The following is a 22,262-nucleotide window of genomic DNA, read 5'->3' as shown; positions in this document are numbered from 1 at the left end:
TTATGGGCTAGAAGAGCCCAAAAATAAAAGATAAGGGAGGGTCTGACAGGAGGGCTGAGCTTGCTGTCAAATGGTTGGTGGACTGTCTTCAAGATCATGTTACTGCAGAGAAAAACAGAAATCCCAAGATGAACGTGGGCGTCATGAACATGTCCCTTCATCGGAAATGGACACACAGGAGTGATAGCACGAGCTGGGTCAGCAGATGTTTAGGTTGGCAATATACATTGTTTAACATGAACACGTGGGCTTCCCTGGTGGTGCAGTGGTTAAGAATCCGCCTGCCAATGCAGAGGACACGGGTTCGAGCCCTGGTCAAGGAAGATCCCATGTGCCACGGAGCAACTAAGCCCGTGCGCCACAACTACTGAGACTGTGCTATACAGCCCGCGAGCCACAACTACTGAAGCTCGCGCTCCCAGAGCCCGTGCTCTGCAACAAGAGAAGCCACTGCAATGAGAAGCCCACACACCGCAATAAAGAGTAGCCCCCGCTCGCCACAACTAGAGAAAGCCCGCTTGCAGCAATGAAGACCCAACACAGCCAAAAATAAAATAAACAAACAAACAAACAAACATGAACAGGTCTCCTTTCTACAAGAGACTCAAAAGCACTCTGCTTAAGTCGATGGAGGCTGACTCAGGCGCTATTTCAAGAGAAGAGGCACAGTGCTACCTGTCAAAGGCAGCGGGGCTAAGAGACAGACACCACCCAAGGAGGGCCAGAGTCACCCTCCACAATTCACTTCCTGGGAGGGACATTCAACACCTCTGGGCCTCTGAAACCTCATCTGTAAAATGGTGGTAACACATTAGGACCTTTTTTTTTTAAATTGAAATACAGTTGATTTACAGTGCTGTGCCAATCTTTGCTGTACAACAAAGTGATTCAGTTATACACATACAGACATTCTTTTTTTTAATATTCTTTTCCATTATGGTTTATCACAGGATATTGAATATATAGTTCCCTGTGCTATACAGTTGTTTGTTTATCCATCCTATATATAATAGTTTGTATCTGCTAATCCCAAACTCCCAGTCTATCCCTCCCCCACACGCCCTTCCCCCTTGGCAACCACAAGTCTGTTCTCTCTGTCTGTGAGTCTGTTTCTGTTCTGTAGATAGGCTCATTTGTGCCACATTTTAGATTCCACATAAAAGTGATATCATATGGTATTTGTCTTTCTGTTTCTGACTTACTTCACTTAGTATGATAATCTCGAGTTGCATCCACATTGCTGCAAATGGCATTATTTCTTTTTTATGGCTGAGTAGTATTCCATTATATATATGTACCACATCTTCTTTATCCATTCATCTGTCAGTGAACATTTAGGTTGTTTCCATGTTTTGGTTATTGTGAATACTGCTGCTATGAATATAGGGGTGCATGTATCTTTTTGAATTATAGTTTTGTCCGGGTATATGCCCAGGAGTAGGATTGGTGGATCATAAAGTAATTCTATTTTTAGTTTTCTGAGGAACCTCCACACTGTTCTCCATAGTGGCTGCTCCATTTACATTCCCACCAACAGTGCAAGAGGGTTCCCTTTTCTTCACACCCTCTCCAGCATTTGTTATTTGTAGACATTTTAATGATGGCCATTCTGACTGGTATGAGGTGGTACCTCACTGTAGTTTTGATTTGCATTTCTCTAATGATTAGTGATGTTGAGCATCTTTTCATGTGCTTTTTAGCCATCTGTATGTCTTCTTTGGAGAAATGTCTATTAAGGTCTTCTGCCCATTTTGCTTTTTTTTTTTTTTCTGCCCATTTTTCCGATTGGGATGTTTGTTTTTTCGGTATTGAGTTGTATGAGCTGTTTGTATATTTTGGAGATCAAGCTCTTGTCTGTAGCATCACTTGCAAATATTTTATCCCATTCCATAGTTTGTCTTTCCATTTTTTTATGGTTTCCTTTGATGTGCAAAGGCTTTTAAGTTTGATTAGATCTCATTTGTTTATTTTTGGTTTTATTTCTATTGCCTTGGGAGACTGACCTAAGAAAACATTGGTACAATTTATGTCAGAGAATGTTTTGCCTACGCTCTCCTCTAGGAGTTTTATGGTGTCATGTCTCACGTTTAAGTCTTTAAGCCATTTTGAGTTTATTTTTGTGCATGGTGTGAGGGTGTGTTGTAACTTTATTAATTTACATGCAGCTGTCCAACTTTCCCAGCACCACTTGCTAATGATACTGTCTTTTTCCCATTTTATATTCTTGCCTCCTTTGAAGAAGGTGAATTGACTGTAGGTGTATGGGTTCATTTCTGGGCTCTCTATTCTGTTCCATTGAAACAGATTGGAAGGGAAGAGGTAAAACTGTCACTATATGCAGATGACATGATACTATATATAGAAAATGCTGGGCTTCCCTGGTGGCGCAGTGGTTGAGAATTTGCCTGACAATGCAGGGGATATGGGTTTGAGCCCTGGTCTGGGAAGATCCCACATGCCGCGGAGCAACTGGGCCCGTGAGCCACAGCTACTGAGCCTGCGCATCTGGAGCCTGTGCTCTGCAACAACAGAGGCTGCGATAGTGAGAGGCCTGCGCACCGCGATGAAGAGTGGCTCCCGCTTGCCACAACTAGAGAAAGCCCTTGCACAGAAACGAAGACCCAACACAGCCAAAAATTAATTAATTAATTAATTAATTAAAAAAAAAAGAAAACGCTAAGGACTCTACACAAAAACTACTAGATCTAGTAAATTAATTCAGCAAAGCAGCAGAATACAAGATTAACATTCAAAAGTTGGTTGCATTTATTTACACTAACAATAAAATATCAGAAAGGGAATGTAAAAAAACAATACCTTTTAAAATAGCACCAAAAAACCCAAAATACCTAGGAATAAACCTGACCAAGGAGGTAAAGGACTTACATGCTGAGAACTGTAAAACATTAATAAAGGAAATTAAAGAGGATTCAAAGAAATGGTAAGACACCCCATGTTCTTGAATTGTAAGAATTAATATTGTTAAAATGGCAATACTACCCAAAGCAATCTACAGATTTAATTTGATCCCTATCAAAATACCCATGACATTTTTCACAGAACTAGAACAAATAATCCAAAAATTTGTATGGAACCATAAAAGACCCAGAATTGTGAAAGAAATCCTGAGGGGGGGGAAAAAAAAAGCAGGATGCATAACTCTCCCAGACTTCAGACAATACTACAAAGCTACAGTAATCAAAATAGTGTGGTATTGGCACAAAAACAGACATACAGATCAATGGATCTTATCTGCTCAAAGACAAAGGTCTGGACAAGTAGTCTTCATAGTCTTTTGGGGAATGCTCATCCTGGGTTCTTATAGAGGAGAGATGCTCATTTAAAATATGCATATGCAATTAATTTATTCATTACCCAAGGCAGAGTGTATGGAGGCTGGAGGACTATCTAAACTCCCTGCTAGGTGAGGTGGGCCCAGCCATGCCCTCTTTAGCTGGATTTGAAGCAACTTTTTAACTTTAATGCTAACTACCCTAGCAGACATTCTCTTGTCTTGCTCTCTTGCTATCATGATCTCAGGAGACTGGGAGTGTTGTAGTGATGGTTGGTAGATAGATAGATAGATAGATAGACAGATGAGAGACAAAAAGACAAGTTAATGGATAAAAAAATCCAGCTACTTTGGATCAATGTTCCTTTTAAAAACTTTGGTTAGAACGTGCCAAAATGTTGGGGCAAAATCCTGAGATTCCTTTGGGGTATGACAGCAGCCGCTCCCTTCAACACCAGCTTTAAATTCTGGAAGTACCAGGTTTTCAAATGGCACTCTGTTTTCTGCTGCTGAAGTCTTTTTAATTTCATTTTCTTTCAGACAAACATCTAGATCATCCAGCTTAAGACCCATCAAGTACCCGGAAATTATTTGTAAAGTCTCTATTCAACCTGCCTCTTCCTGGATTCACTCCTCTCTTATCAAGTCTCTGCCAAAATCCAATGTATCCACACCCATGGAGAATGAGTTTGGATTCCTCAGTCTTCCCCTCTCCTTCTGGACTGGATTCTCCAGAAGGGCAAGGACCAGGTCTAAACCCTATTAAGTCTGTGCCCTCTTCTGAGGCCCACACAGGGCTTCACACTATGTTAGAAACGGAGCAAAATTTTTAGAGCTGTGGATTCGTTGAGAATTAATTGAGCACTTACAATGTGCTTACATACATTATTTCATTTAATCATTATAGCACCCTGTGAAGTGGGTATATTTTGTTATCATCCCCATTCACAGATGTGGAAATTGAGGCTTAGAGGAATGAAGTGCCCTTCCCAAAATCCCACATATAGTGGATGGCTGAGCTGGAACTGGAACCTTGGGCTTTTCTGACTCCAAATCCCTAGATCATAGCCAGTGTGTGCTGTTGCTTACTATCTGGTCGCAGGCTGTGCCCTGGTGATGGGGGGAGGGGGAGGGGGCACACACAGCTGATTCTAGCTGACAGCTTTCCTTCACCACCAGAATCCTTTAACCTGTTACTAGTTACAGAGGTCTAAATCTAGGGTCTTAAGCATCCTCAAGGATGAGAATAAATCATCTGATCATAAAGGTGCTGTTTTTTAGATGAAATGCACCTGGTACAGCATCAGGGCAGAAAACTCTCTTAAAGAAATGGGTTCCTGGGCTTCCCTGGCGCAGTGGTTGAGAGTCCGCCTGCCGATGCAGGGGACACCGGTTCGTGCCCCAGTCCGGAAAGATCCCACATGCCGCAGAGTGGCTGGGCCCGTGAGCCATGGCCACTGAGCCTGCGCGTCCGGAGCCTGTGCTCCACAACGGGAGAGGCCACAACAGTGAGAGACCCGCGTACTGCAAAAAAAAAAAAAAAAAAAAAAAAAAAAAAAAAAAAAGGAATGGGTTCCTGAAATTTTTATGACCAAAATAAAATATTTCTCTTGGCTTTCAAAATCCTCCAAGCCCCATGGAGAGATCTAAGCATAATTATATTGTCACCATCTTTTTAGAAGAGATGGCAGATGGGGTTGTGTACTGTCAGTGTTCACCAGAGCGGTTTCTGATGTGTCCAGGAGGCAATGTGAAAGTAATTCACATCACTAACTTTTATTGAGAGTATACTATGAAGAAGGCATTGTGCGAGCCATGCAGTGCCTAAGAGGGGGTCCTGGCTCTGAAGATGACATCCAGATGGAGACAGACACATCCGTTATGAGTATATACTGAAACCAAATGTAGAAAAGGGCCATGACTACACAGGCTACATGCCCGAGGAGCGCAGAGGGTGAACGAGCCACTTGCATGGGGCATTATCAAGGGAGGTAGCATGGCAGAGGTGGCCCTGGAGAGCTGAGCCCTGAAGATTTTCATAAGTGAACCCACTGTGAATGGTACCCCCAGGAGCTGGGAAACACAAAAGGAAGGAAAAGAACAAAATAAAAGGGCATGTCACAGTCCTAGAGATCTATCATTAACTCTGCTTGTAGATTAGAGGTTTTGTAAAATTATTTAGCTCTCTGAAAATGGGGCCCCTTACAAGGTATGGGCCTACTGCTCAATTTCTGCACATTCAACCACAAAAGGTGGCTGTTCTCAGAGAGAAAGCCATTCTCTCTCATGGTTTGACCTAGACGACTTCTCCTCCATCACCTTCATCTGCCGACTGCTCTTCCTCAGAGTCAGTGATGACAGAACTGCCAGAGAGAAGAGTGTTTTCGCACCCCTCTCCCAAGCTCCCATAGCACTAGTACATGTTCTCTGCATCACACTGCCCTTCTGAATTGAAACCGTCTGCTTACTAACTGGTCCCCACCTCCACCCCCTCACACATAAGCTCCTGAAGGCAAAAGAAGTGTTGTATCCACCACTGAGGTTCCACTGCCTAAAATATATAATAGACACTCAGCAAATGTCTAATGAATAAATTTAATAAATAAACAAATGAGTCTTGGGAGAATTACACAAATTTAGAGGGCAAAGAGAAGGTATCCAGTGATTTTCAAAGTTCCCTCCGAGTCCCAGATTCTGATTCTAACAGAGCCAGCGGGTATGGTCATAGCCCATCAGAGGGCCACAGCAGGGACTGTCCCCAATATAACTGGCAAGGCCCCAGAGCATCAGACTTTATATACCAGTGTAAGTGAGAGGGCACCTGCACACTGGAAGTGGCAGTACAGCAGAAGGGGTGAGGATGTGGGCCCTAAAACAAGATGGCCCAGGTTCAAGACCCAGCTCTGCCACTATGAACTGCTAGACCTCCAGCAAGTTAGCTAACCTCCTTGAACCTCAGCGTTCTCATCTGTAATACGACAGTGTATGTCAAAGCATCGTGATATTGTATTAAATGAGTTAATGTGTAGAAACTGCTTAGAGCAATCCATGGCACATCCTATGTCCAAAAAGATGCCAGCTTTTATCGTTATGACTTGGATTCCTTCCATAAGGCGTTCTGCTACTGAAGGAAATTCAGTATAATACGAATCTAGGTTGGAATCCTCAACACCTCCTTCAGAAACCGGACAAAGTGGGGATGGGAACCGTCTACTGTGAATGGAGACCCAGCTCCACTGAAGTCATGAGGGAACATGACAGCCTTTGTCTCATGGGGAAAGTCCCTGCACAGATCAACAACTCAGAAGAGATGCCACCTTGTGCAGATGCTGCCTCCCTCCTGCTCTTTTCTGAAAGAACAAGGCAAAACAAAACAAAGGAACAAATAGGGTCTGCCTTCTCCAGAGTTCCACACCACAGGGGAGTGTGTTTCAGGACCATTATGCTATGGGCTTCATGGAGATTACTACCAAACAACGATACAGAATCCGGACAAAATGCTTTAAAAAGAATAATATTCTCAAGTTGCTAATCATTCAACTCTATCCCCTATGGTCCCTCTAGCTTTTCATATCACTTTTGAAAGCAAAGCAGCTTTAATTTTCTCTTATTCAAGTTCCTCAAAAGCTGATGATCTTTCTACCCCAAAACCCTCTCCTCAAATGACTGAGTACTTTTTACTCTTTACTTTGTCCTTTGGGTAGGAGCTGTGTTTTCACCAGGCTGCCAAGCAACCATCTGGGTACAGAATGAATGCATGCTTTTAACTGCTGACCCTGGCACCCCCAATCATGGGCTAGCCCTCAGATTTTCATCACACAGTCAAAGAGCATCTTTTGTGCTCTGTGTCACAGAGGCAGTGAGACACCACCCCAAGGATTTCCCAATGTATTATACTTTCTACACATCAAAGTGAAGATCTGGAAGCTGACTATAACCTCGTCTTTGCAAACAAAAGTGCCTCACACCATTGACCCCTTTGCAATGGCCACATGAATCAAAACGCCTTCTCCCCCTGCCCTTCACTGTAAGACTGGCATTGGAAAGGAGAGAGTAGATGATAAAAGAAACCTTTGGTAGAAATGACACAAATGCAAACTAAAATAAAGCCGTAACCCCCAGAGCCTACAGAGGCCCAAGAGGACCAAGAGAAACTGGAAACAGAGGCTGGAGATGAGGCTGAAAAAGCGTCCACAGAAACTCCATATAGAGAGTCCAGATTTAGATTGACTTTGACACCACTTGGCCCGTCTGAGCCAGACAACATGAATTTCTGGGTGGGATTTGCCCTCCAGTGCTGCTGTTACAGACTCTATATACTGCTGTTTACCACTGTTTTCAGGACAGGTGGAGGGTTCCCATGTTGACATTTTATTACATGAATCTAAACACATTGCCTCTAGAAGATAAGAAAATATATGCAAGCAAATCTTGAAATAAGACTATTTTAGAGGGATTTCCACAGGATCAGAGTGTCACCCTTGCGTTACAGATGGGTCAACTTCCAAAAGTTGATCTGTTATTTACTTGGCTCTAGAAACTCAATTTCCAACAGAAACTGTAACCTAAAATTGAAAAGACAATGGACCATTAAAGAAAATTACATAAAGAGGAAATAAATCTCCCATAATTCCACTGCCCTAACATGATCATTTTCACACATTTAGTTCCAAGTCTTTTTATAGAGCTACATTTTTCTACAGTAATGCTCATGGATATAGATTCCACTTAGTATTTTGCATTTTGAATTAAGCATTCATAAACATAAGCCAACATTTCTGAAATCTTCATAATGATCACACAAATGCTAATCTAACACATAATATACTTTCTTTGGAGAACAATTCAACTGTTTATAACAACATGTTTATGAGAAAACACTTTCTGAGCATCTGTTTTGGGTTCTAGGAGTAGCAGATCTTCCTCCTGTGCTCCTGCATCCCATCCCACACTTCCTTGATTTCCTGACCCCGAGATAAGAGGCAGTTCCTGGTATGATGTCTTAGCCCAGTTGGGCTGCTATAACAAAATACCATAGACTGGGTGGCTTACACAACAGAAATTTACTTCTCATGATTCTGGAGACTGAAAGTCCAAGACCAAGGCATGGCCGATTCAGTTCCTGGTGAGAACCATCTTCCTGGCTCGCAGATGGCCATTTTTCTTGCTCTACTTTCACATGGCACAGAGGGAGAGGATTAGTGCCCTTTCTCTTTTTTTAAGGACACTAATCCCATCATGAGAGCTCTACCTCCCAAAGGCCCCCCCCTTCAAAATACCATCACATTAGGGAGATAGGGCTTCAACATATGAACAGGGGTGGGGGTCACTGAATCTATAACATGGTTTCCTGTATCTTCAGCAGGGGTGCTGCAGCACGGGGGAATCAGAGAAGTTCAGAGCAGGGATGGGGGCTACCAAGACTCAAAGTAGAGGGTGGGAGCTCTAGGAAGTTGGAGATGCTGACAGAAGCCGGGGTTTCCTATCTCTGGCCCACAGTCTGGACACCCCCCACCCTTTGTTTTTTTCTGTGAGCCTCAAGAATGTCTCCATCCATCTCTGCTTTTCAAGGTACCATCTGTGTCTCCAGAATAGGGTCTCCCTTTCCCCAGGCTTGGCTGGTAAAACTGGAAATAACAAAGGGTGAACATCTGTGTTGTGCTTCTCCAGTCTTCACAGTAAGTGGGCCTCTGGGCACACAAAGGTCTGATGGGAGATTTATCCACATTCCAGATACAAGTGATCTTGGGCATATAAACCCCATAGAGGGGGATACCAGGGAAGGAAAAGCACCAGAGGAAAAGAAGGGGGGCTTTGGTGAAGGGGGGGGGAAGGGAAAGGATGAGAGGAAGAAGCCTCAGCAGATGTCTCTCTGAATGATTCACTCATCCAATGACTGTTTACTGGGTACCAAACTATGGACCAGGCCCTGTTCTAAGTACCTTGGATACATCAATGAACAAATAAAACAAAAATCCCTGCCTAAATGGAGCTTACATTATAGTGGGGAAATGCACATAATAACCAAGAGGTATGGTAAGTAGGAAAATTAAACAGTATGTTAGGAAGTATCAAATACTATGGAGGAAAAGTAGACCAAGAAGGTTGAAAGGGCTGTTTACAACTTCCCATGGGTGGTCTGATAGGTCTCACTGAGAAAGTGAGGAGCCTTGAAGAAGGTGAGAGAGTTAATCACATGGTTATGTAGGGGCTGTGTGCTCTACAAGAGGGATTAGCCAGTGCAAAGACTCCAGGTAGGAGCATGCTTGGAGTGTTTGGGCAGCACGTGAGGCTGAGGAGTAGCAAAAGATGAGGTCAGGGAGGGTCAAATCATGCAGGGCATGGTAAGAACTTTGACTCTGCAGGGTTTCCAGCGGAAGAGTGACGTGATCAAATTTCGTTTTACAAGGCTCACACTGGCTGTTGTGTGGAGAACAAACAAGAGGAACACAAGGAAAGCAGCTAGGGGGACACTGCAGTCATCCAGCAGAGAAATAGTGGTGCCTTAGGTCAGGGTGGGACCCGTGGTGAGAGCGGAGGGTGGATTCCAGATCTAGTCTGAAGACAGAGCAACAGGACTCTCCGGTGAATTGGACATGGGGTCTGAAAGAAAGAGAGTGGTTAAGGATGTGTGCAAGGTTTTAGCCTCTCAAGGTGTGGTCAACAGACACAGAGGAGCAGATTGAAAGAAACAGGACTGCACGTTGGAGAGCCACTGGAAGGCTCCTGCCTAATCTAGACACAAGACAATGAAGGAGTGAACAAGGCTGGTGGTAGAGGGGATGTAGAGAAACTGATGGATTTTAAAAGTTGGGATAAAATTGACAGTAAATCAAATTAAAATTTCAGATAAGCATTTTGTAGCAGTTTCCCCAATAGCCACTCTTTCTTTCCTTAGTGGTACAGAATTTTTAAGTGGATATATGGGTGCCCGGCTAAAGATTACATTTCCGAGATTCTCTTGCAGCTAGGTGTGGTGTATGACCAAGCTCTGGACAACTGGATGTGAATGGAAGTGATATTTGCAACATCCAAATTGTGTATTTTCCCTTCTGACTGGCTTTTGTATGGAATTATGGCAGAGCCTAAAAGCAACCATCTTGGACCACGAAATGTAAGATGCACACTGAGGATGGCAGAGCAACAAAATCAAGCCACATACCAACCTGCGATTGCCTACCCAGACTTGTTTATGGGAAAAGTACACTTCCGGGCTTCCCTGGTGGCGCAGTGGTTGAGAGTCCGCCTGCCGATGCAGTCGGCAGTCCCTGCCCTGGAGGAGCTCGGTCCCCCAAACTCAGTCCCTGCCCTGGAGGAGCTCGGAGTCTAGCAGAAAAAAAAAAAAAAAAAACACAAAACACTTCTATCTTGTTTAAGCCTCTGAGTCTGGGGTTTACCTTGTTAAAGTTGCCTAACCTTTAGCCTAACTAATACAAGTTCTTTTAGATGTTCCAAGCACAAAGCCCTAACACCAAGTGTTATCAATCCCATGAAGCCAGGACAGTATTTGACAGGGAAGGATTTTTTTTTTTTCTTTCTTTGCGGTACGTGGGCCTCTCACTGCTGTGGCCTCTCCCGTTGCGGAGCACAGGCTCCGGACACGCAGGCTCAGCGGCCACGGCTCACGGGCCCAGCCGCTCCGCGGCATGTGGGATCCTCCCAGACCGGAGCACAAACCCACGTCCCCTGCATCGGCAGGCGGACTCCCAACCACTGCGCCACCAGGGAAGCCCCAACAGGGAAGGATTTAATTCCAACCTGCGTCTGCTTGTTTGTTCTTAAAATATCTGAACAGTATTTGAGCTTCGATGCCCTGAGTCACTGCACAAGAGGCTTAGATCTAGAGCAAACTGCTGCTTATGGAAATAATGTTCACTTAATAATGCATTGCTTCTTTATCAATCAAGGAGGCCCAACCCAACATCACATCTGAAGCAGAGGTCTCAGGAAGACACATTATGTTATCGGCCTTTGGGACACAAAACAGCATCTGCAATAGACTTCTAATTCGGTGTACAACCCAGCTATCACCTCCTGATTGATCACTAAGCCAAGTGTGTGATGACAGACCCCCCCCCAACCCAAAGGAGGCAAGATCAAGTTCTACACTGGCACCGAACAAAAACATACTTTAGTCAAAGGCAAATCCCAGCTGTGTGGGAGTCTAATAAATTACCACTGCATGTAGAAGGACTGAGCTAAAACCTGCGTGGCCTCACATGTGCAGCCAGCACTGTAGTGCAGGCCCCCAGGCCTTAACACGTTTACTAATCTACATGCATCTAGTCCACATGTGAAGGCGGTCACCATGCCTTGCAGTTTAAGAAGGCCCCGCTGCATGAAATGCGCTGGTCCATAATCACAGCGACTGGACCAAGCACGCTTCATTCATTCTTTCCCTGACCATCAAGCTGATGGTCTTTCCCAATCATCAAGCTGATGATTAAGGTCAAGTAGGTGTATGTCCTCCCGATAGGCTATTTGTAGACATTTCTCTAGACAACAAGAGCATGAGGCTAACTGTAAAGCAGTGACATTAAGATCCATAAAATTGAGAGGAAAGGGGTTGGGACTCGATTGAGATCATTCAAAGAGCAAATATTTATTGAGCATCTCAAGTCAGGCGTAGAGAATATTGTGTGACAAGACAGTCTCTGTCCTCAAGGTGCTCAGGATCTAGTGTGGAAGACAAATCAACCAGCCATGACAACAGGGTGCTCAGTGCCGAAAGGAAAGAAACATGGAGTGAGAAGACAAAGGGGAGGGGACTCAAGTCTAGTTTGGGGAGTGGGAATAGGACATCCCTTCCCAAAAGAGGCCAGAGATAAGCTGGGGCCAGCAACCTTTTGATGGCTCACTTGCTACTACATGAATAGGATGGGGATGATTCGTCCTATGAAGATACCCTATAAAACGGGGTTGATAATTGCCTGTTTAATGTAAGTAAAATATGTCTGATGTCTTGTAATATGTAATCAGATTTACTCTGTTGCCACAATCTACATGGATAACAGAAGAAGTCATTATGTAAACTTTAGAAGAAAGGCACAATATTAGTTTTGTTTTTTTTTTTTTTAAAGGGAAGTTGAAATTGATGTATTGCTGAATGTGCATCAGTCAGAAAATCTAGACTCCTGTAGGGAAGTTGGAATCATCCAGTTCCAGTTCTGTCATCGTTCTGAATGTGCCTGAATCAGTCAAAGCACATGTGGATGAGAATTCTCATTGTGATTCAGTGGACTGAAAATCTGGAGGTGGGCTTCCTCTGCCTACTTCTGCAACCAATGACAATCTCTGTGGCATCACTTGACTTTCTCTGCCTGTCTCTACATCTGAAAATCAGATGCTGGATGAGAACAATGGTTTTCAAAAGCTTTTTTTTTTAAATGACAAGCCACAGCAAAAACTGGCATTTCACATGGTGACTTGGTATAATACTTATGTTTATTAAGTTTAATACATTTACTATTTTTTCATTCTATTCTAACTCATTTCTTTAACATAAAAATGCTGGTTAGACCCAAGCGAATTTCACGTCCAACAATTCCAGACTAGGCCATATCTAAGGGAGCTTCCAACCCTGATTCTGGAACTTGTCAACACGATCATCTAATACTTAGTGCCGTACAGTTTTTAAAATGATTTTACCCCTGCGATCCTCATAGCAGAGGTGTGACATGGGCAGAGAGGCTAATGAGATTCAGCACAGACCGCATGGTGAGGTTATGGCAGAGCAGGGACCAGACCCTGACTGCACAAGAGCAGTGATGCTTGGCCTGTGCAGCAGCTCTTCTTCTCTCAGAGAATTCCATCTCCTGACGACCCTCTGCCCTCAAGCTTCAACTGAAATGCCTCTCCTGATCTGTCAAAAGCGGGAGGCAAACCCAGAGAGCATGTTCGAAGAATGTAACGTTAGCTTTCATGTTCATGCCCTTGTTACACCCTTCAGGAACTACCCAGTGCCTGCCACAAATGCATGAAACTCAGTCCCTGCCCTGGAGGAGCTCGGAGTCTAGCAGAAAAAAATCCACCCACAGACCCACCCACTAAGTACTGGTCCCTTTCAAAGCTGCCCTTCTCTTGTTTTCTCAGTGATAACCTCAGTCGTTCTGTTTAACTCAGCAAGTCTCCCCATCTGGCTGATGGAAAGTGCCAAGCGCCAAGCCTTCCCCGGAAACTCTCTGAGTGCTGGAGGTCGGCAGGACAGCAAGAGGGTGGCACCTCAGTGGGAAGAGAGGGGCGGCTCCTAGGCAGTGATGCTCCCTCCATTGTCTCCCCTCCCTCCCCAAGGGCGAGTGCGAGAGGCCAAGAGCCTCTCTCAGCATCACTGCAGATACCCTCCTCACCCCAGACCAGCATCAGCTGACTTCAGGGATACACAAAAAAATCTTTAACATCATGAAAAGTTCAGGCCCCAAGATTTATGGATAATGACCCATTTATATTATTTAGGAGGAAAAAAATTACATCAAGAACAAGGGCAAGGGGCAAGAGTACTTTTAGGGAACCATAAACTTAGGGCTAAAAACAAAAAAAGAGACATTCAAGTCCTTCTTTTATTTTTTTTAACTATTCGTAAAGCATTAAGTGCTAACTGTAATATGCCAGTATTTCTAAAGCAATGATCGTTCAAACAATCACAGTCAGTAGTGGGAATTTATTATTTTGCTTTCCAGCATCTATCCCTCCTCCCTCTGATGACAATACACAGATTTACTGGGGGGCAGGGTGGGGAGCCATATCCCCTTTATTCTAAGCCAGTTGGTATGGGTGTCCCTAACCTAAACTCTCTCTTTAAATCCAGGGGTGAGCCCTGACTTACTTAAATTATGGTGACCGGTTTGGGGATGGAAGGGAATCCAATCAGAGTCCATGAGACAGAAAGACTCTTTTTCTGAGGCTCCAGAGAAAGTGTCCTTTCTCTTCCACAGGAGCTACCAGAAGAAAATGTCTTTCTATCCCTGGATGGTGTGGTATGAAAAAAGGAGACGGGGGACTGTGGCAGAATCCGGGTGAAAGACTCTACTGGATGGAGTCTGAGGATGCAGCTGACCTTGCAAAAGCAGAGCAGAGACCCAGAGAGAACCTGCATCCTTAAGGACGCCATCTGGACTGCTGGGTCAAACCCTTCCTTCCTCTAGATATTTAGCTAAAGAAATCTCTTATTTGCTAAGCCAGTTTGAGCTGAGTTTTCTAACACTTGCTACCAAAGTAAATTTAAATTCATAAAACACCTTACCTATCCCAAAGTAGTAATATACAAAGGATTTAGGGTTTCTCTGGGGGGAAGCAGGGATTGTAGTGTGACAGATGGAGGCTGAGAGAAAATTTTCTTTCTTAGCTTCTATTAATTCTGCAGGAAATAATCACAATACTTAGTATCTATATAATTGTTCCTATTTCTCAAAAACACCTTTTTCACAAGTAATTCCTCACTTGAATTTCACAATCCTGATTCAAAGAAATTATTCAAACTTTTATTTTGTAGTAATTACTTATTTACCAAGCACTTTATATAGTTTAAAATTTGATTTCAAGTTCAGTAATTCATTTGATTGTCACAATAACAGAATATGGTAGGAATGGTGGGTCTGTCATAATATCCACTTTAAGCAGGAGAAAGTTGAACCTCAGAGAAATTAAATGAGATGCCCAAGTTAAATCAAGGAGGTGTTGGGAGACAGGCCTCAAATCCAGGTCTCTTGGTTTTAACACCAATGATACTAAACTCTACTCCCAGAAACAAGTGTGTGTGCTCCTAAACACTGGGTTAGCAGTGGGCTGAACTTGACCCAAGCACCTGAGATCCAGACCCAGATTCCAGTGGCAGAGCCAGAACTAACTAGCTGGTGACCTTGGGCAAGTTCCCTTTGTCTTGTTTTCTCATTTGTAAAAGGAGAGGTTTGAATTAGGATCTGTGATGCCCTTTCAAGGTCTAAACGTTCCATAATTCTAGACTTTCTTGCCCTCGCTCAAATTAAAAATCTTTTCCTCAGAATAATTATAACCTTAGCTGACATTTGTTCTCACTGGATGTCAGGTACTGTGCGAAGAACGCTACCTCCATTTTCTCTTTAAATCTCACAACGCTCCCGAGACAACTGCTTCGCTTTTACAGACAGGTAAACTTGGACGGACAGAGGTTAAATGAACTGCCCAAGATCAACAGAATCAGCAAGCATCAAGGGGAGATCTGACCTCAAGCCAGACTGGCCATGAGGACCTTAACCCAGTCTACATTTGTTCTTACGAAAGAAATTAGGCTTCCTGCATTACTGATTACCACTTTCCACGCAGAAGAGGTGTGGTAAAAAAGCCAAACCGAGTTACACCAAGCCTCCCCAAGGCAAAAATGTAAAGCCGCTGGAAGGGCCTCTGGAAGGATCCTCCCCTGGCCCAGGGGGCGGGGCGCCCATCCCGCGGGCCACAGAATAGTGGCTTGGGCCGTCCTACCCTTCCGGACCTTTACCTTGTTGAGATGCGGGTTCCGGGTGACATCGTATCCGCGCTTCTTCAGGGGCACCGGGTGCGCCGGGCCGGCCTTGGAGTGGCAGCCTCGGGCGGGCGCGGGGGGCTCCCAGTGCCGGACAGCGCTGCAGGCCCGGCCGGGTAGGAGAGCCAGCCGCGCGCCCGTGCCCAGCGCGGCGCCCATGGCCCTTGCGCAGACCTGGCACGGGGAGACACCAAGGTCAGGGGCGCCTTCCGGCCAGCCAGGACCCACGCGCGCCGCGGGGCACCGAGCCGGTGCCAGGGACGCGTGCTCCGGGAGAGGGCAGGGGTCTCGCAGGGTTTAAGGCGCCAGCCCCCCGCCCCTCCCACGCGGCCACCTGCGCGGCTCTCTCTGCTCGCTTGCGGTGCACAGGCCTCGCCAAGCCCCCGGCAAAGCGAAAGCAAGCTCAGGAAGCCGATCCGGTGCGGGCCACAGCCCGCGCCACCCACGCCCCCATCCGCGAAGAGGAGAAAAGGCGACTGCGCGCCGAGGGTTCCCCGAACCTCCAACCCCGCTCGGTAGCTCGCCTAGGTCCCCTGCTTCCCCAGCCCACCTGTGCTGCGCCCGGAGCTGATGTCTACGCGGCCGGGCTGCGGGGCAGGCGGGGCGAGACGCTGCGGGGCCGTTATACCTCTCCTGCCAATGGCTGGACCGCGCCGGCGGCCGCGAGAGCGCAAGGCTGGTGCGTCCTGGATAGAGCGGTCCAGAAACCTTTGTTCGCAGTGCGGGGCCTCCCCTGAGTGCGTGCGAGGAGCGCCTCACAGCCGTGTGCACTTACCTCCCCGGTGACAAAATGAAGCGTAGGATACTCCCTGAGCCTGTCCGTCTTGACAAGCCATACGCACAGAGGGGGCTTAGCATCTAGGGATCAATGTACCCTCTTACAGTCCCACCATTTGGAGAAGGCTCTGGCTTCTGGATAACGAGTAGAAACCCTCAGGCACCCAGCGCTGTGTTGTGTTGCGTTGTGCTGCCGAGTACAACAGCCATTAGCCACACGTGGCTCCATACCTTTAAACAAATTACTTTGAATGGAATAGTATTTAAATTCTAGTTCCTCAGTCACACTAGCCACATATCACGTGCTCAAGAGCCACTTGCACATAGTAGCTCTGGGACTGGATAGCCCAAGAATGGAACATTTCCATCTTGGCAGAAAGTTCTATCAGACATCGCTGATATAGGGTCCCCAGTTACTAAGCAGGCTCCTGGGGACCCCACGGAGCCTGCCATAAATTGTTGGGACCAGGCAAGAACCTTGGCGTCCATCTAGCCCTGAATTTAATTTTACCCTTTTTCCACACAGTAGCCAGGAAATTCCTTTTAACACGAACATGTCATTGTGTGTGGAATAAAATCCTGACTCTTTCTGGTGCCCACAGGTTATCCTGTAGTCTGGCTGCTGCCAGCTTCTTCAGCCTCATCCCACTCCAGTCTCCCTCTCACTGAGCTCTGGCCACACTTGCTCCTTCCTGTGTTTCCACCCCATCCAATTCCCTCTCACCTCAGGGCCTTTGCACTTGCTATTGCCTCTGTCTGGAATGCTCATGCTCTCAAGTCTCCACTAAGTTGTCAACTCGAAGGCCTCTCCTCCACTCCATCCAATGTCAGCCTCCACTAGGGACTAAGAAGTGAAGGATTTTTTTCCATTCTTAAAACTTAACACAGCCAGTAGTTAGCTCGTTTTTCTAATTGTTTATTGTCTGTCTTCCCCTAGAATGTAAGCTTCATGAGGAAAGGCTCTTTGCCTATAAACCTGTATCCTCACTTCTAGCTCGGTGCCTGGTACATAGTTGCACAATAAATAGTAGTTGGGTGAAGGAACGGAAGTGGCAGCCACTTTCATAAGGATTGTGAACCCTCAGACTGCTCGACAAAGGACATGGTCCTCTACTCATTCCCCTTCAAACCTCCCATGCAAGCAGCCTTCAGAATGTGCACTCTGGCTTTGTTCTAAGTACAAAGCAGGTATTGTGGCACTCGGGGCTGCCCCTGCCTGGATTCAGGATTCTCTCCTCTCCCTCAGAAACAATCATCTCCTCCTTCACTCTCTCCCCTTTCCAGTCCAATCTCCAATACGCAGCTCAATTATCTATATAAAACATTACTTTCCAAAACAGAATTGAAATTACCTGGTGGGGGGATGGGATGGGGACCAAGATACAGATTTCCAGGCCCCTGCCACAAAGATTCCAGTTCAGTAGGGTTTAAATGCCTGAAGTCGGGTTTACTCTTGGACTGTACTCTTATATAAACACATTAATGATCTTTTTTTTCTTAAACCAGTTTGAGTCAGATTTTTGGTTGCTTACAGCCAAGAGTATTAACTGATACTTTTCCTCTCAACACTGTTTTTATATCTGCCAAACTTCCCACCAGTCGACAAACATCTTGAGGGTAGACTGTGTGTGTGTGTGTGTGTGTGTGCTTCCATCTTTGGTACCTGACACATAACAAATCGTCCAGAACTTTTGAATAGTCTGCCTTTCCTCAACACAATGACCGTTGTCTCACCTGGAGCACATTTAATAGGTAACCTCAGTCATTTGAAACTTAACTAGAAACCAGGATGTAATCAAAGGTTCCCAAATAAGCCAATATAATTTTTATACAATCTATTCACTAGAGCGCGTACAGCTTACGTCTAAGATTCTCTCACCTGTGGCCTATATTCTCTTAACCCAGATGTAAATCTAACAATATTGTTTTTCTTTCGCATGTGTTTGATCTTTGGCCAAGTTAAGGAAAGGTTCTAAAGGCAGGTTCACCAGGTGGGGCAGCGGAAGGCAGTGACAAGAGGAGAGGGCTGCTCTGTTCTACAGACCCAGGTTCTTTCTCCAGGGTGTTGGTCTCCTCTCCACGGAAGCACGAATACCACCACAGCAGCATCCCAGCCAGTGGAAAGGGAAAAGAGGAAGTGGAGGGCACTCCTTTAGGGAAATGATGCGGAAATGGCACACATTACACCTACTCACGTTCTGCTGGTGAAACCTGTCACACAGTCACAGCAGCTACAAGGAAGCCTGGAAGTATTTTCTCTAGCAGGAAAGGCATATATCCCCTCTGCTAAAGCTCAGCAGGGGAGTCTACTACTAAAAGGAGGAAGGGGAGAATGATTCCTGGGGACTAGTAACGACCAGTCTGGATATAATACTCATTTTATATGAAAGTGCTTGGCGTGGAGTGGAGGCTCAGAAACGGTTAACTATTATTATTGGCATGCGTGGTTTCCATCTCTGCTTTCCCTGGCACATTCCTTACTTTTAGACCTCAACACAGGATTACAGAGGCCAGGTTCAGAGCCACGGAACTATTTCAGAACTTCTTCAGCTCCATGCTACTCTGACTTCCTTAGCAAGCCAGCCCTGTGGTCTGGTCCAGCACTAGAAAGACCTGATGGGTCTCCATCATTTGTCTTGGTCTCTCTGCCTTCACATCTCATCTACTGACTTCTGCTATGGTTGTAATGCTGCTTCCTGGGGTGGCAGGAAAGGAATCCCATTCCCATCCTCCCTGGTCAGAGTTCCCATATTCCCCTTGCATTTAGTACAAATTTGGTACATCGGTAAAAGGGCAGGAAAGCAGCTTCAAATTAGGGTTTTAGCTCGTTTGACTGCCTTGAAACAAGACCACTGGTCTCGTGTAAGGAGATTTTAATGAGCCTCCCTATGCGTTTTTAAAAATGGAGGTGCATTAAAATAATTATTTTCCAGCTAATCCCATTGCTTCACAAATGTATAATATCCTACGCAACGTGTTATGAATGTGGCGAGCTCTTTAATTCACATCGCTGCTAGGAATATCTGGAGACACTTCAACTCTGTTGTTTACACAGAAAGCGGACCGTGAGGAACATTTACTTCCCCCCGGTCCTCATACTCGCCACTCCGCATACATGCCCTGCATTCTGGGTCTTTGCTCAAGCAGTTTCTTCTGCTCCCAACACCTGCCAGTTGAAGCCCTGCCCTTCAGCTTCAGTCAAACACCACATCCTCCGGCAAGTCTTCTCAGATTCCTCAACCTGCAGCGGCTCGCCTCTCTCCCACGTGCTCCCCAAACTTTATCTGTATGCGTCTCCTCTTGCACTTTTATAGTCCGTCTCACTGGGAAGTGATTTATTTATGTGCCCTTTTTCTCTGAGCCTCACAGGAGGCTCACAGAAGTCAAAGCAACAGCTTTTCATTCAGATGGTCCTGAGTTCACCAGTGACCAGCTTGTGTGACCTTGGGCATTTTATGTGACCTCTTTAAACCATATCATTTTCCTGGATTAAAAACTGGTCTAATATTAGTTCCCACATTGGTTTTTGGTGGAGCAACGTAGTCATCTGTTTTTTTTAAAGCTCATTGTAATGCACTTACCACATGCCAGGCGCGGTTCTAGGAGTTTATAAACATTAACTCACTTAATAGTTAATGGTTAATAATATGAGTAAGACTCTTTTTGTGTGTCTATGAAATACTGAGCTGGTTGTAAGCTATCTACCTCGGCTCCGGATCTGCCTTTCTACACGCTGGCTTATGGCTGGAGTTGGTACTCTGCAAACCAGTTCTTTGGGAGCAGCGGGTTTTCTATTAATTCCTGTCAATAGAGGGCAGTAGGGGGAGACTGAGGCTGGAGAGGGGAGATGTCCTCCTTTCTGTTTGCTTGCCATTATTTCCTTTCAGTATCCGCTCCAGCCACAGCCTTTCACCCACCATCAGCCATTGGTCCCAGCCTCTTCCACGCTCTAGAACCAGCCTCACGAGGCTGCTGAAAACTCAGCAGTAGGTCACTTTCTCCATGTGTCCAGCTTCTGATGGTCCCAGCCTCTTCCCTTTTCTCCAGCCTTAGAAATGGGAGCTGCTTCCTACAGTTACTCTCTGTGGTTGCCCTTCCCTCTCATTCAGCCCTCTAACACCTGTGAAACCAGTGCTTTCTATTAAATTCTTTCTGTTGAGCTACACCTACTACAGTTTTCTTGACTGGTACAATTATTAGCTCCATTTTACAGATAAGGACATAAGAACTGGAGAGGTCAAATAACTCACTGAAGTGGGCCAGGATTTAAACCCATATTCCAGAGGCCATGGTGGTGACCGGGACACGAAGGGCTTACATTTGGGAAATGCTTAGCCTGGCCTGGTGTGGGCAAACACTAAAGGGACAGTGATAATCTGACCTCCAATCATCATCCTCATCGTTACTCTCACCGTTGCATCCTACATGACAACTAGCACAAGGGTGGGTACAATAAATGCCCATGGAACTGAATTTGATACACCTGAATAGGGAAGGACAACGTGGCATAGAGGGACCACAGAGCCTCTGCATCTGATCCCTCTGACTCCCTCCTTCGGAGCTGTTTCCAGGGTAACTGATTCTCCTTCTCTTCTGATCCCTCTCTCCACCTCCCTGCCACCCTCTCCCTGTCCCTTAAGTGGGAATAAACAGTCCTCTGACATTCTGAAAAAGTCACAAGGAGAAATGAAAGAGTAATTTTGTTGGGTAGCAGAAGAAAAGATGTTTCTTATTTTTCTATTGCATTGCATTCTACTTCTCTAGTCCTCTGTTGCAGTGCCATAATTTTGTGATAGCTAATTTTAACAAGAGAAGAGTATCTTTGAACTAACCACATTTCTAATAGAGGTGGCTGTCAGATCCAGTCACAGCTGCATACTGTTATCACAAAACACTTTGAAATCATTATTTATAAACTCATTCAGCCTTCTGTTCAAGCAATTGTTGTACCAAACATAATTGCTTCCAGATAGAAGGATATAACATACTGCAGTTTTTTTCTCATTTAGTTTTGCATTGCCTGATTCTCATCTAGTTTTGCACTAATCCTGAACAGGCTCGCTTCCCTTCCTGGCCTGACCTACAGGCCAGTCTTTATTTTCATGGCTGGTTTAGGCACAAACAATTTATAATCCATTTCATACATGCCCCCGCTTCCGTCCCGCCGCAAGAATGCCAAAAGGAAAATGTTCTTGATCAGGGTGACCAGGGAGAGAACGAATAACCAGCACTTCTTGTGTATTCTCTAGGCCTCTGGGTTTCCCAGAGGTTGTTTTTAAAAATCTATTTTCTGCCCCTCTTGAAACACTCTATTCAATCACTCAGTCCTCTGACAGCCACCAGGCCATCCTTCCCTTCTGCTCCCAGTCCCTTGACCTCACACAAAAGTTAGACAAAGATGCAAGAGGGAGGAGATATGGGAATATATGTATATGTATAGCTGATTCACTTTGTTATAAAGCAGACACTAACACACCATTGTAAAGCAATTATACTCCAATAAAGATGTTAAAAAAAAAGTTAGACAAAAAGGCAACTGCTTGAAAAAGGCAAGATACGGAAACAGAAATTCATGGCAGCAGCTGCTAGGCTAAGCAGATGATAAAGGGGAACAAATTTGTGCCCTGGGTGTTTGTTCGGAGGTCAGGGCGGTGGCTCAGCGGGGTGAGGGGCGGGCTCTTTGTCCACGGTGTGATTCGC

At 45.3% G+C, this 22,262-nt stretch overlaps 1 protein-coding gene across 3 annotated transcripts in view; it reads right to left on the bottom strand.

The window, feature by feature from the left end:
• The window catches only part of ME3 (malic enzyme 3), a 308,269-nt gene that overhangs the window by 193,827 nt on the left and 92,180 nt on the right, over positions 1-22,262 (bottom strand). For 2 of the 3 annotated variants that reach the window (XM_082660564.1, XM_082660563.1), the window contains exons 1-2: positions 16,336-16,398; positions 15,762-15,959 (exon numbers count right to left, since the gene is read on the bottom strand). The exons of the other annotated variant lie outside the window; for it this stretch is intronic. In XM_082660564.1, the coding sequence (XP_082516690.1) occupies positions 15,762-15,944 (183 nt within the window). In that variant the 5' untranslated portion in view covers positions 15,945-15,959; positions 16,336-16,398. Of the gene's footprint in view, positions 1-15,761; positions 15,960-16,335; positions 16,399-22,262 lie in introns of those variants that run through there. 3 annotated transcript variants of the gene reach the window in all.

Source organism: Grampus griseus (genome assembly GCF_964374135.1).
Source record: "Grampus griseus genome assembly, chromosome: 8".
Classification (NCBI taxonomy): Eukaryota; Metazoa; Chordata; class Mammalia; order Artiodactyla; family Delphinidae; genus Grampus; species Grampus griseus.
This window is presented reverse-complemented; position numbering and strand designations above follow the sequence as displayed.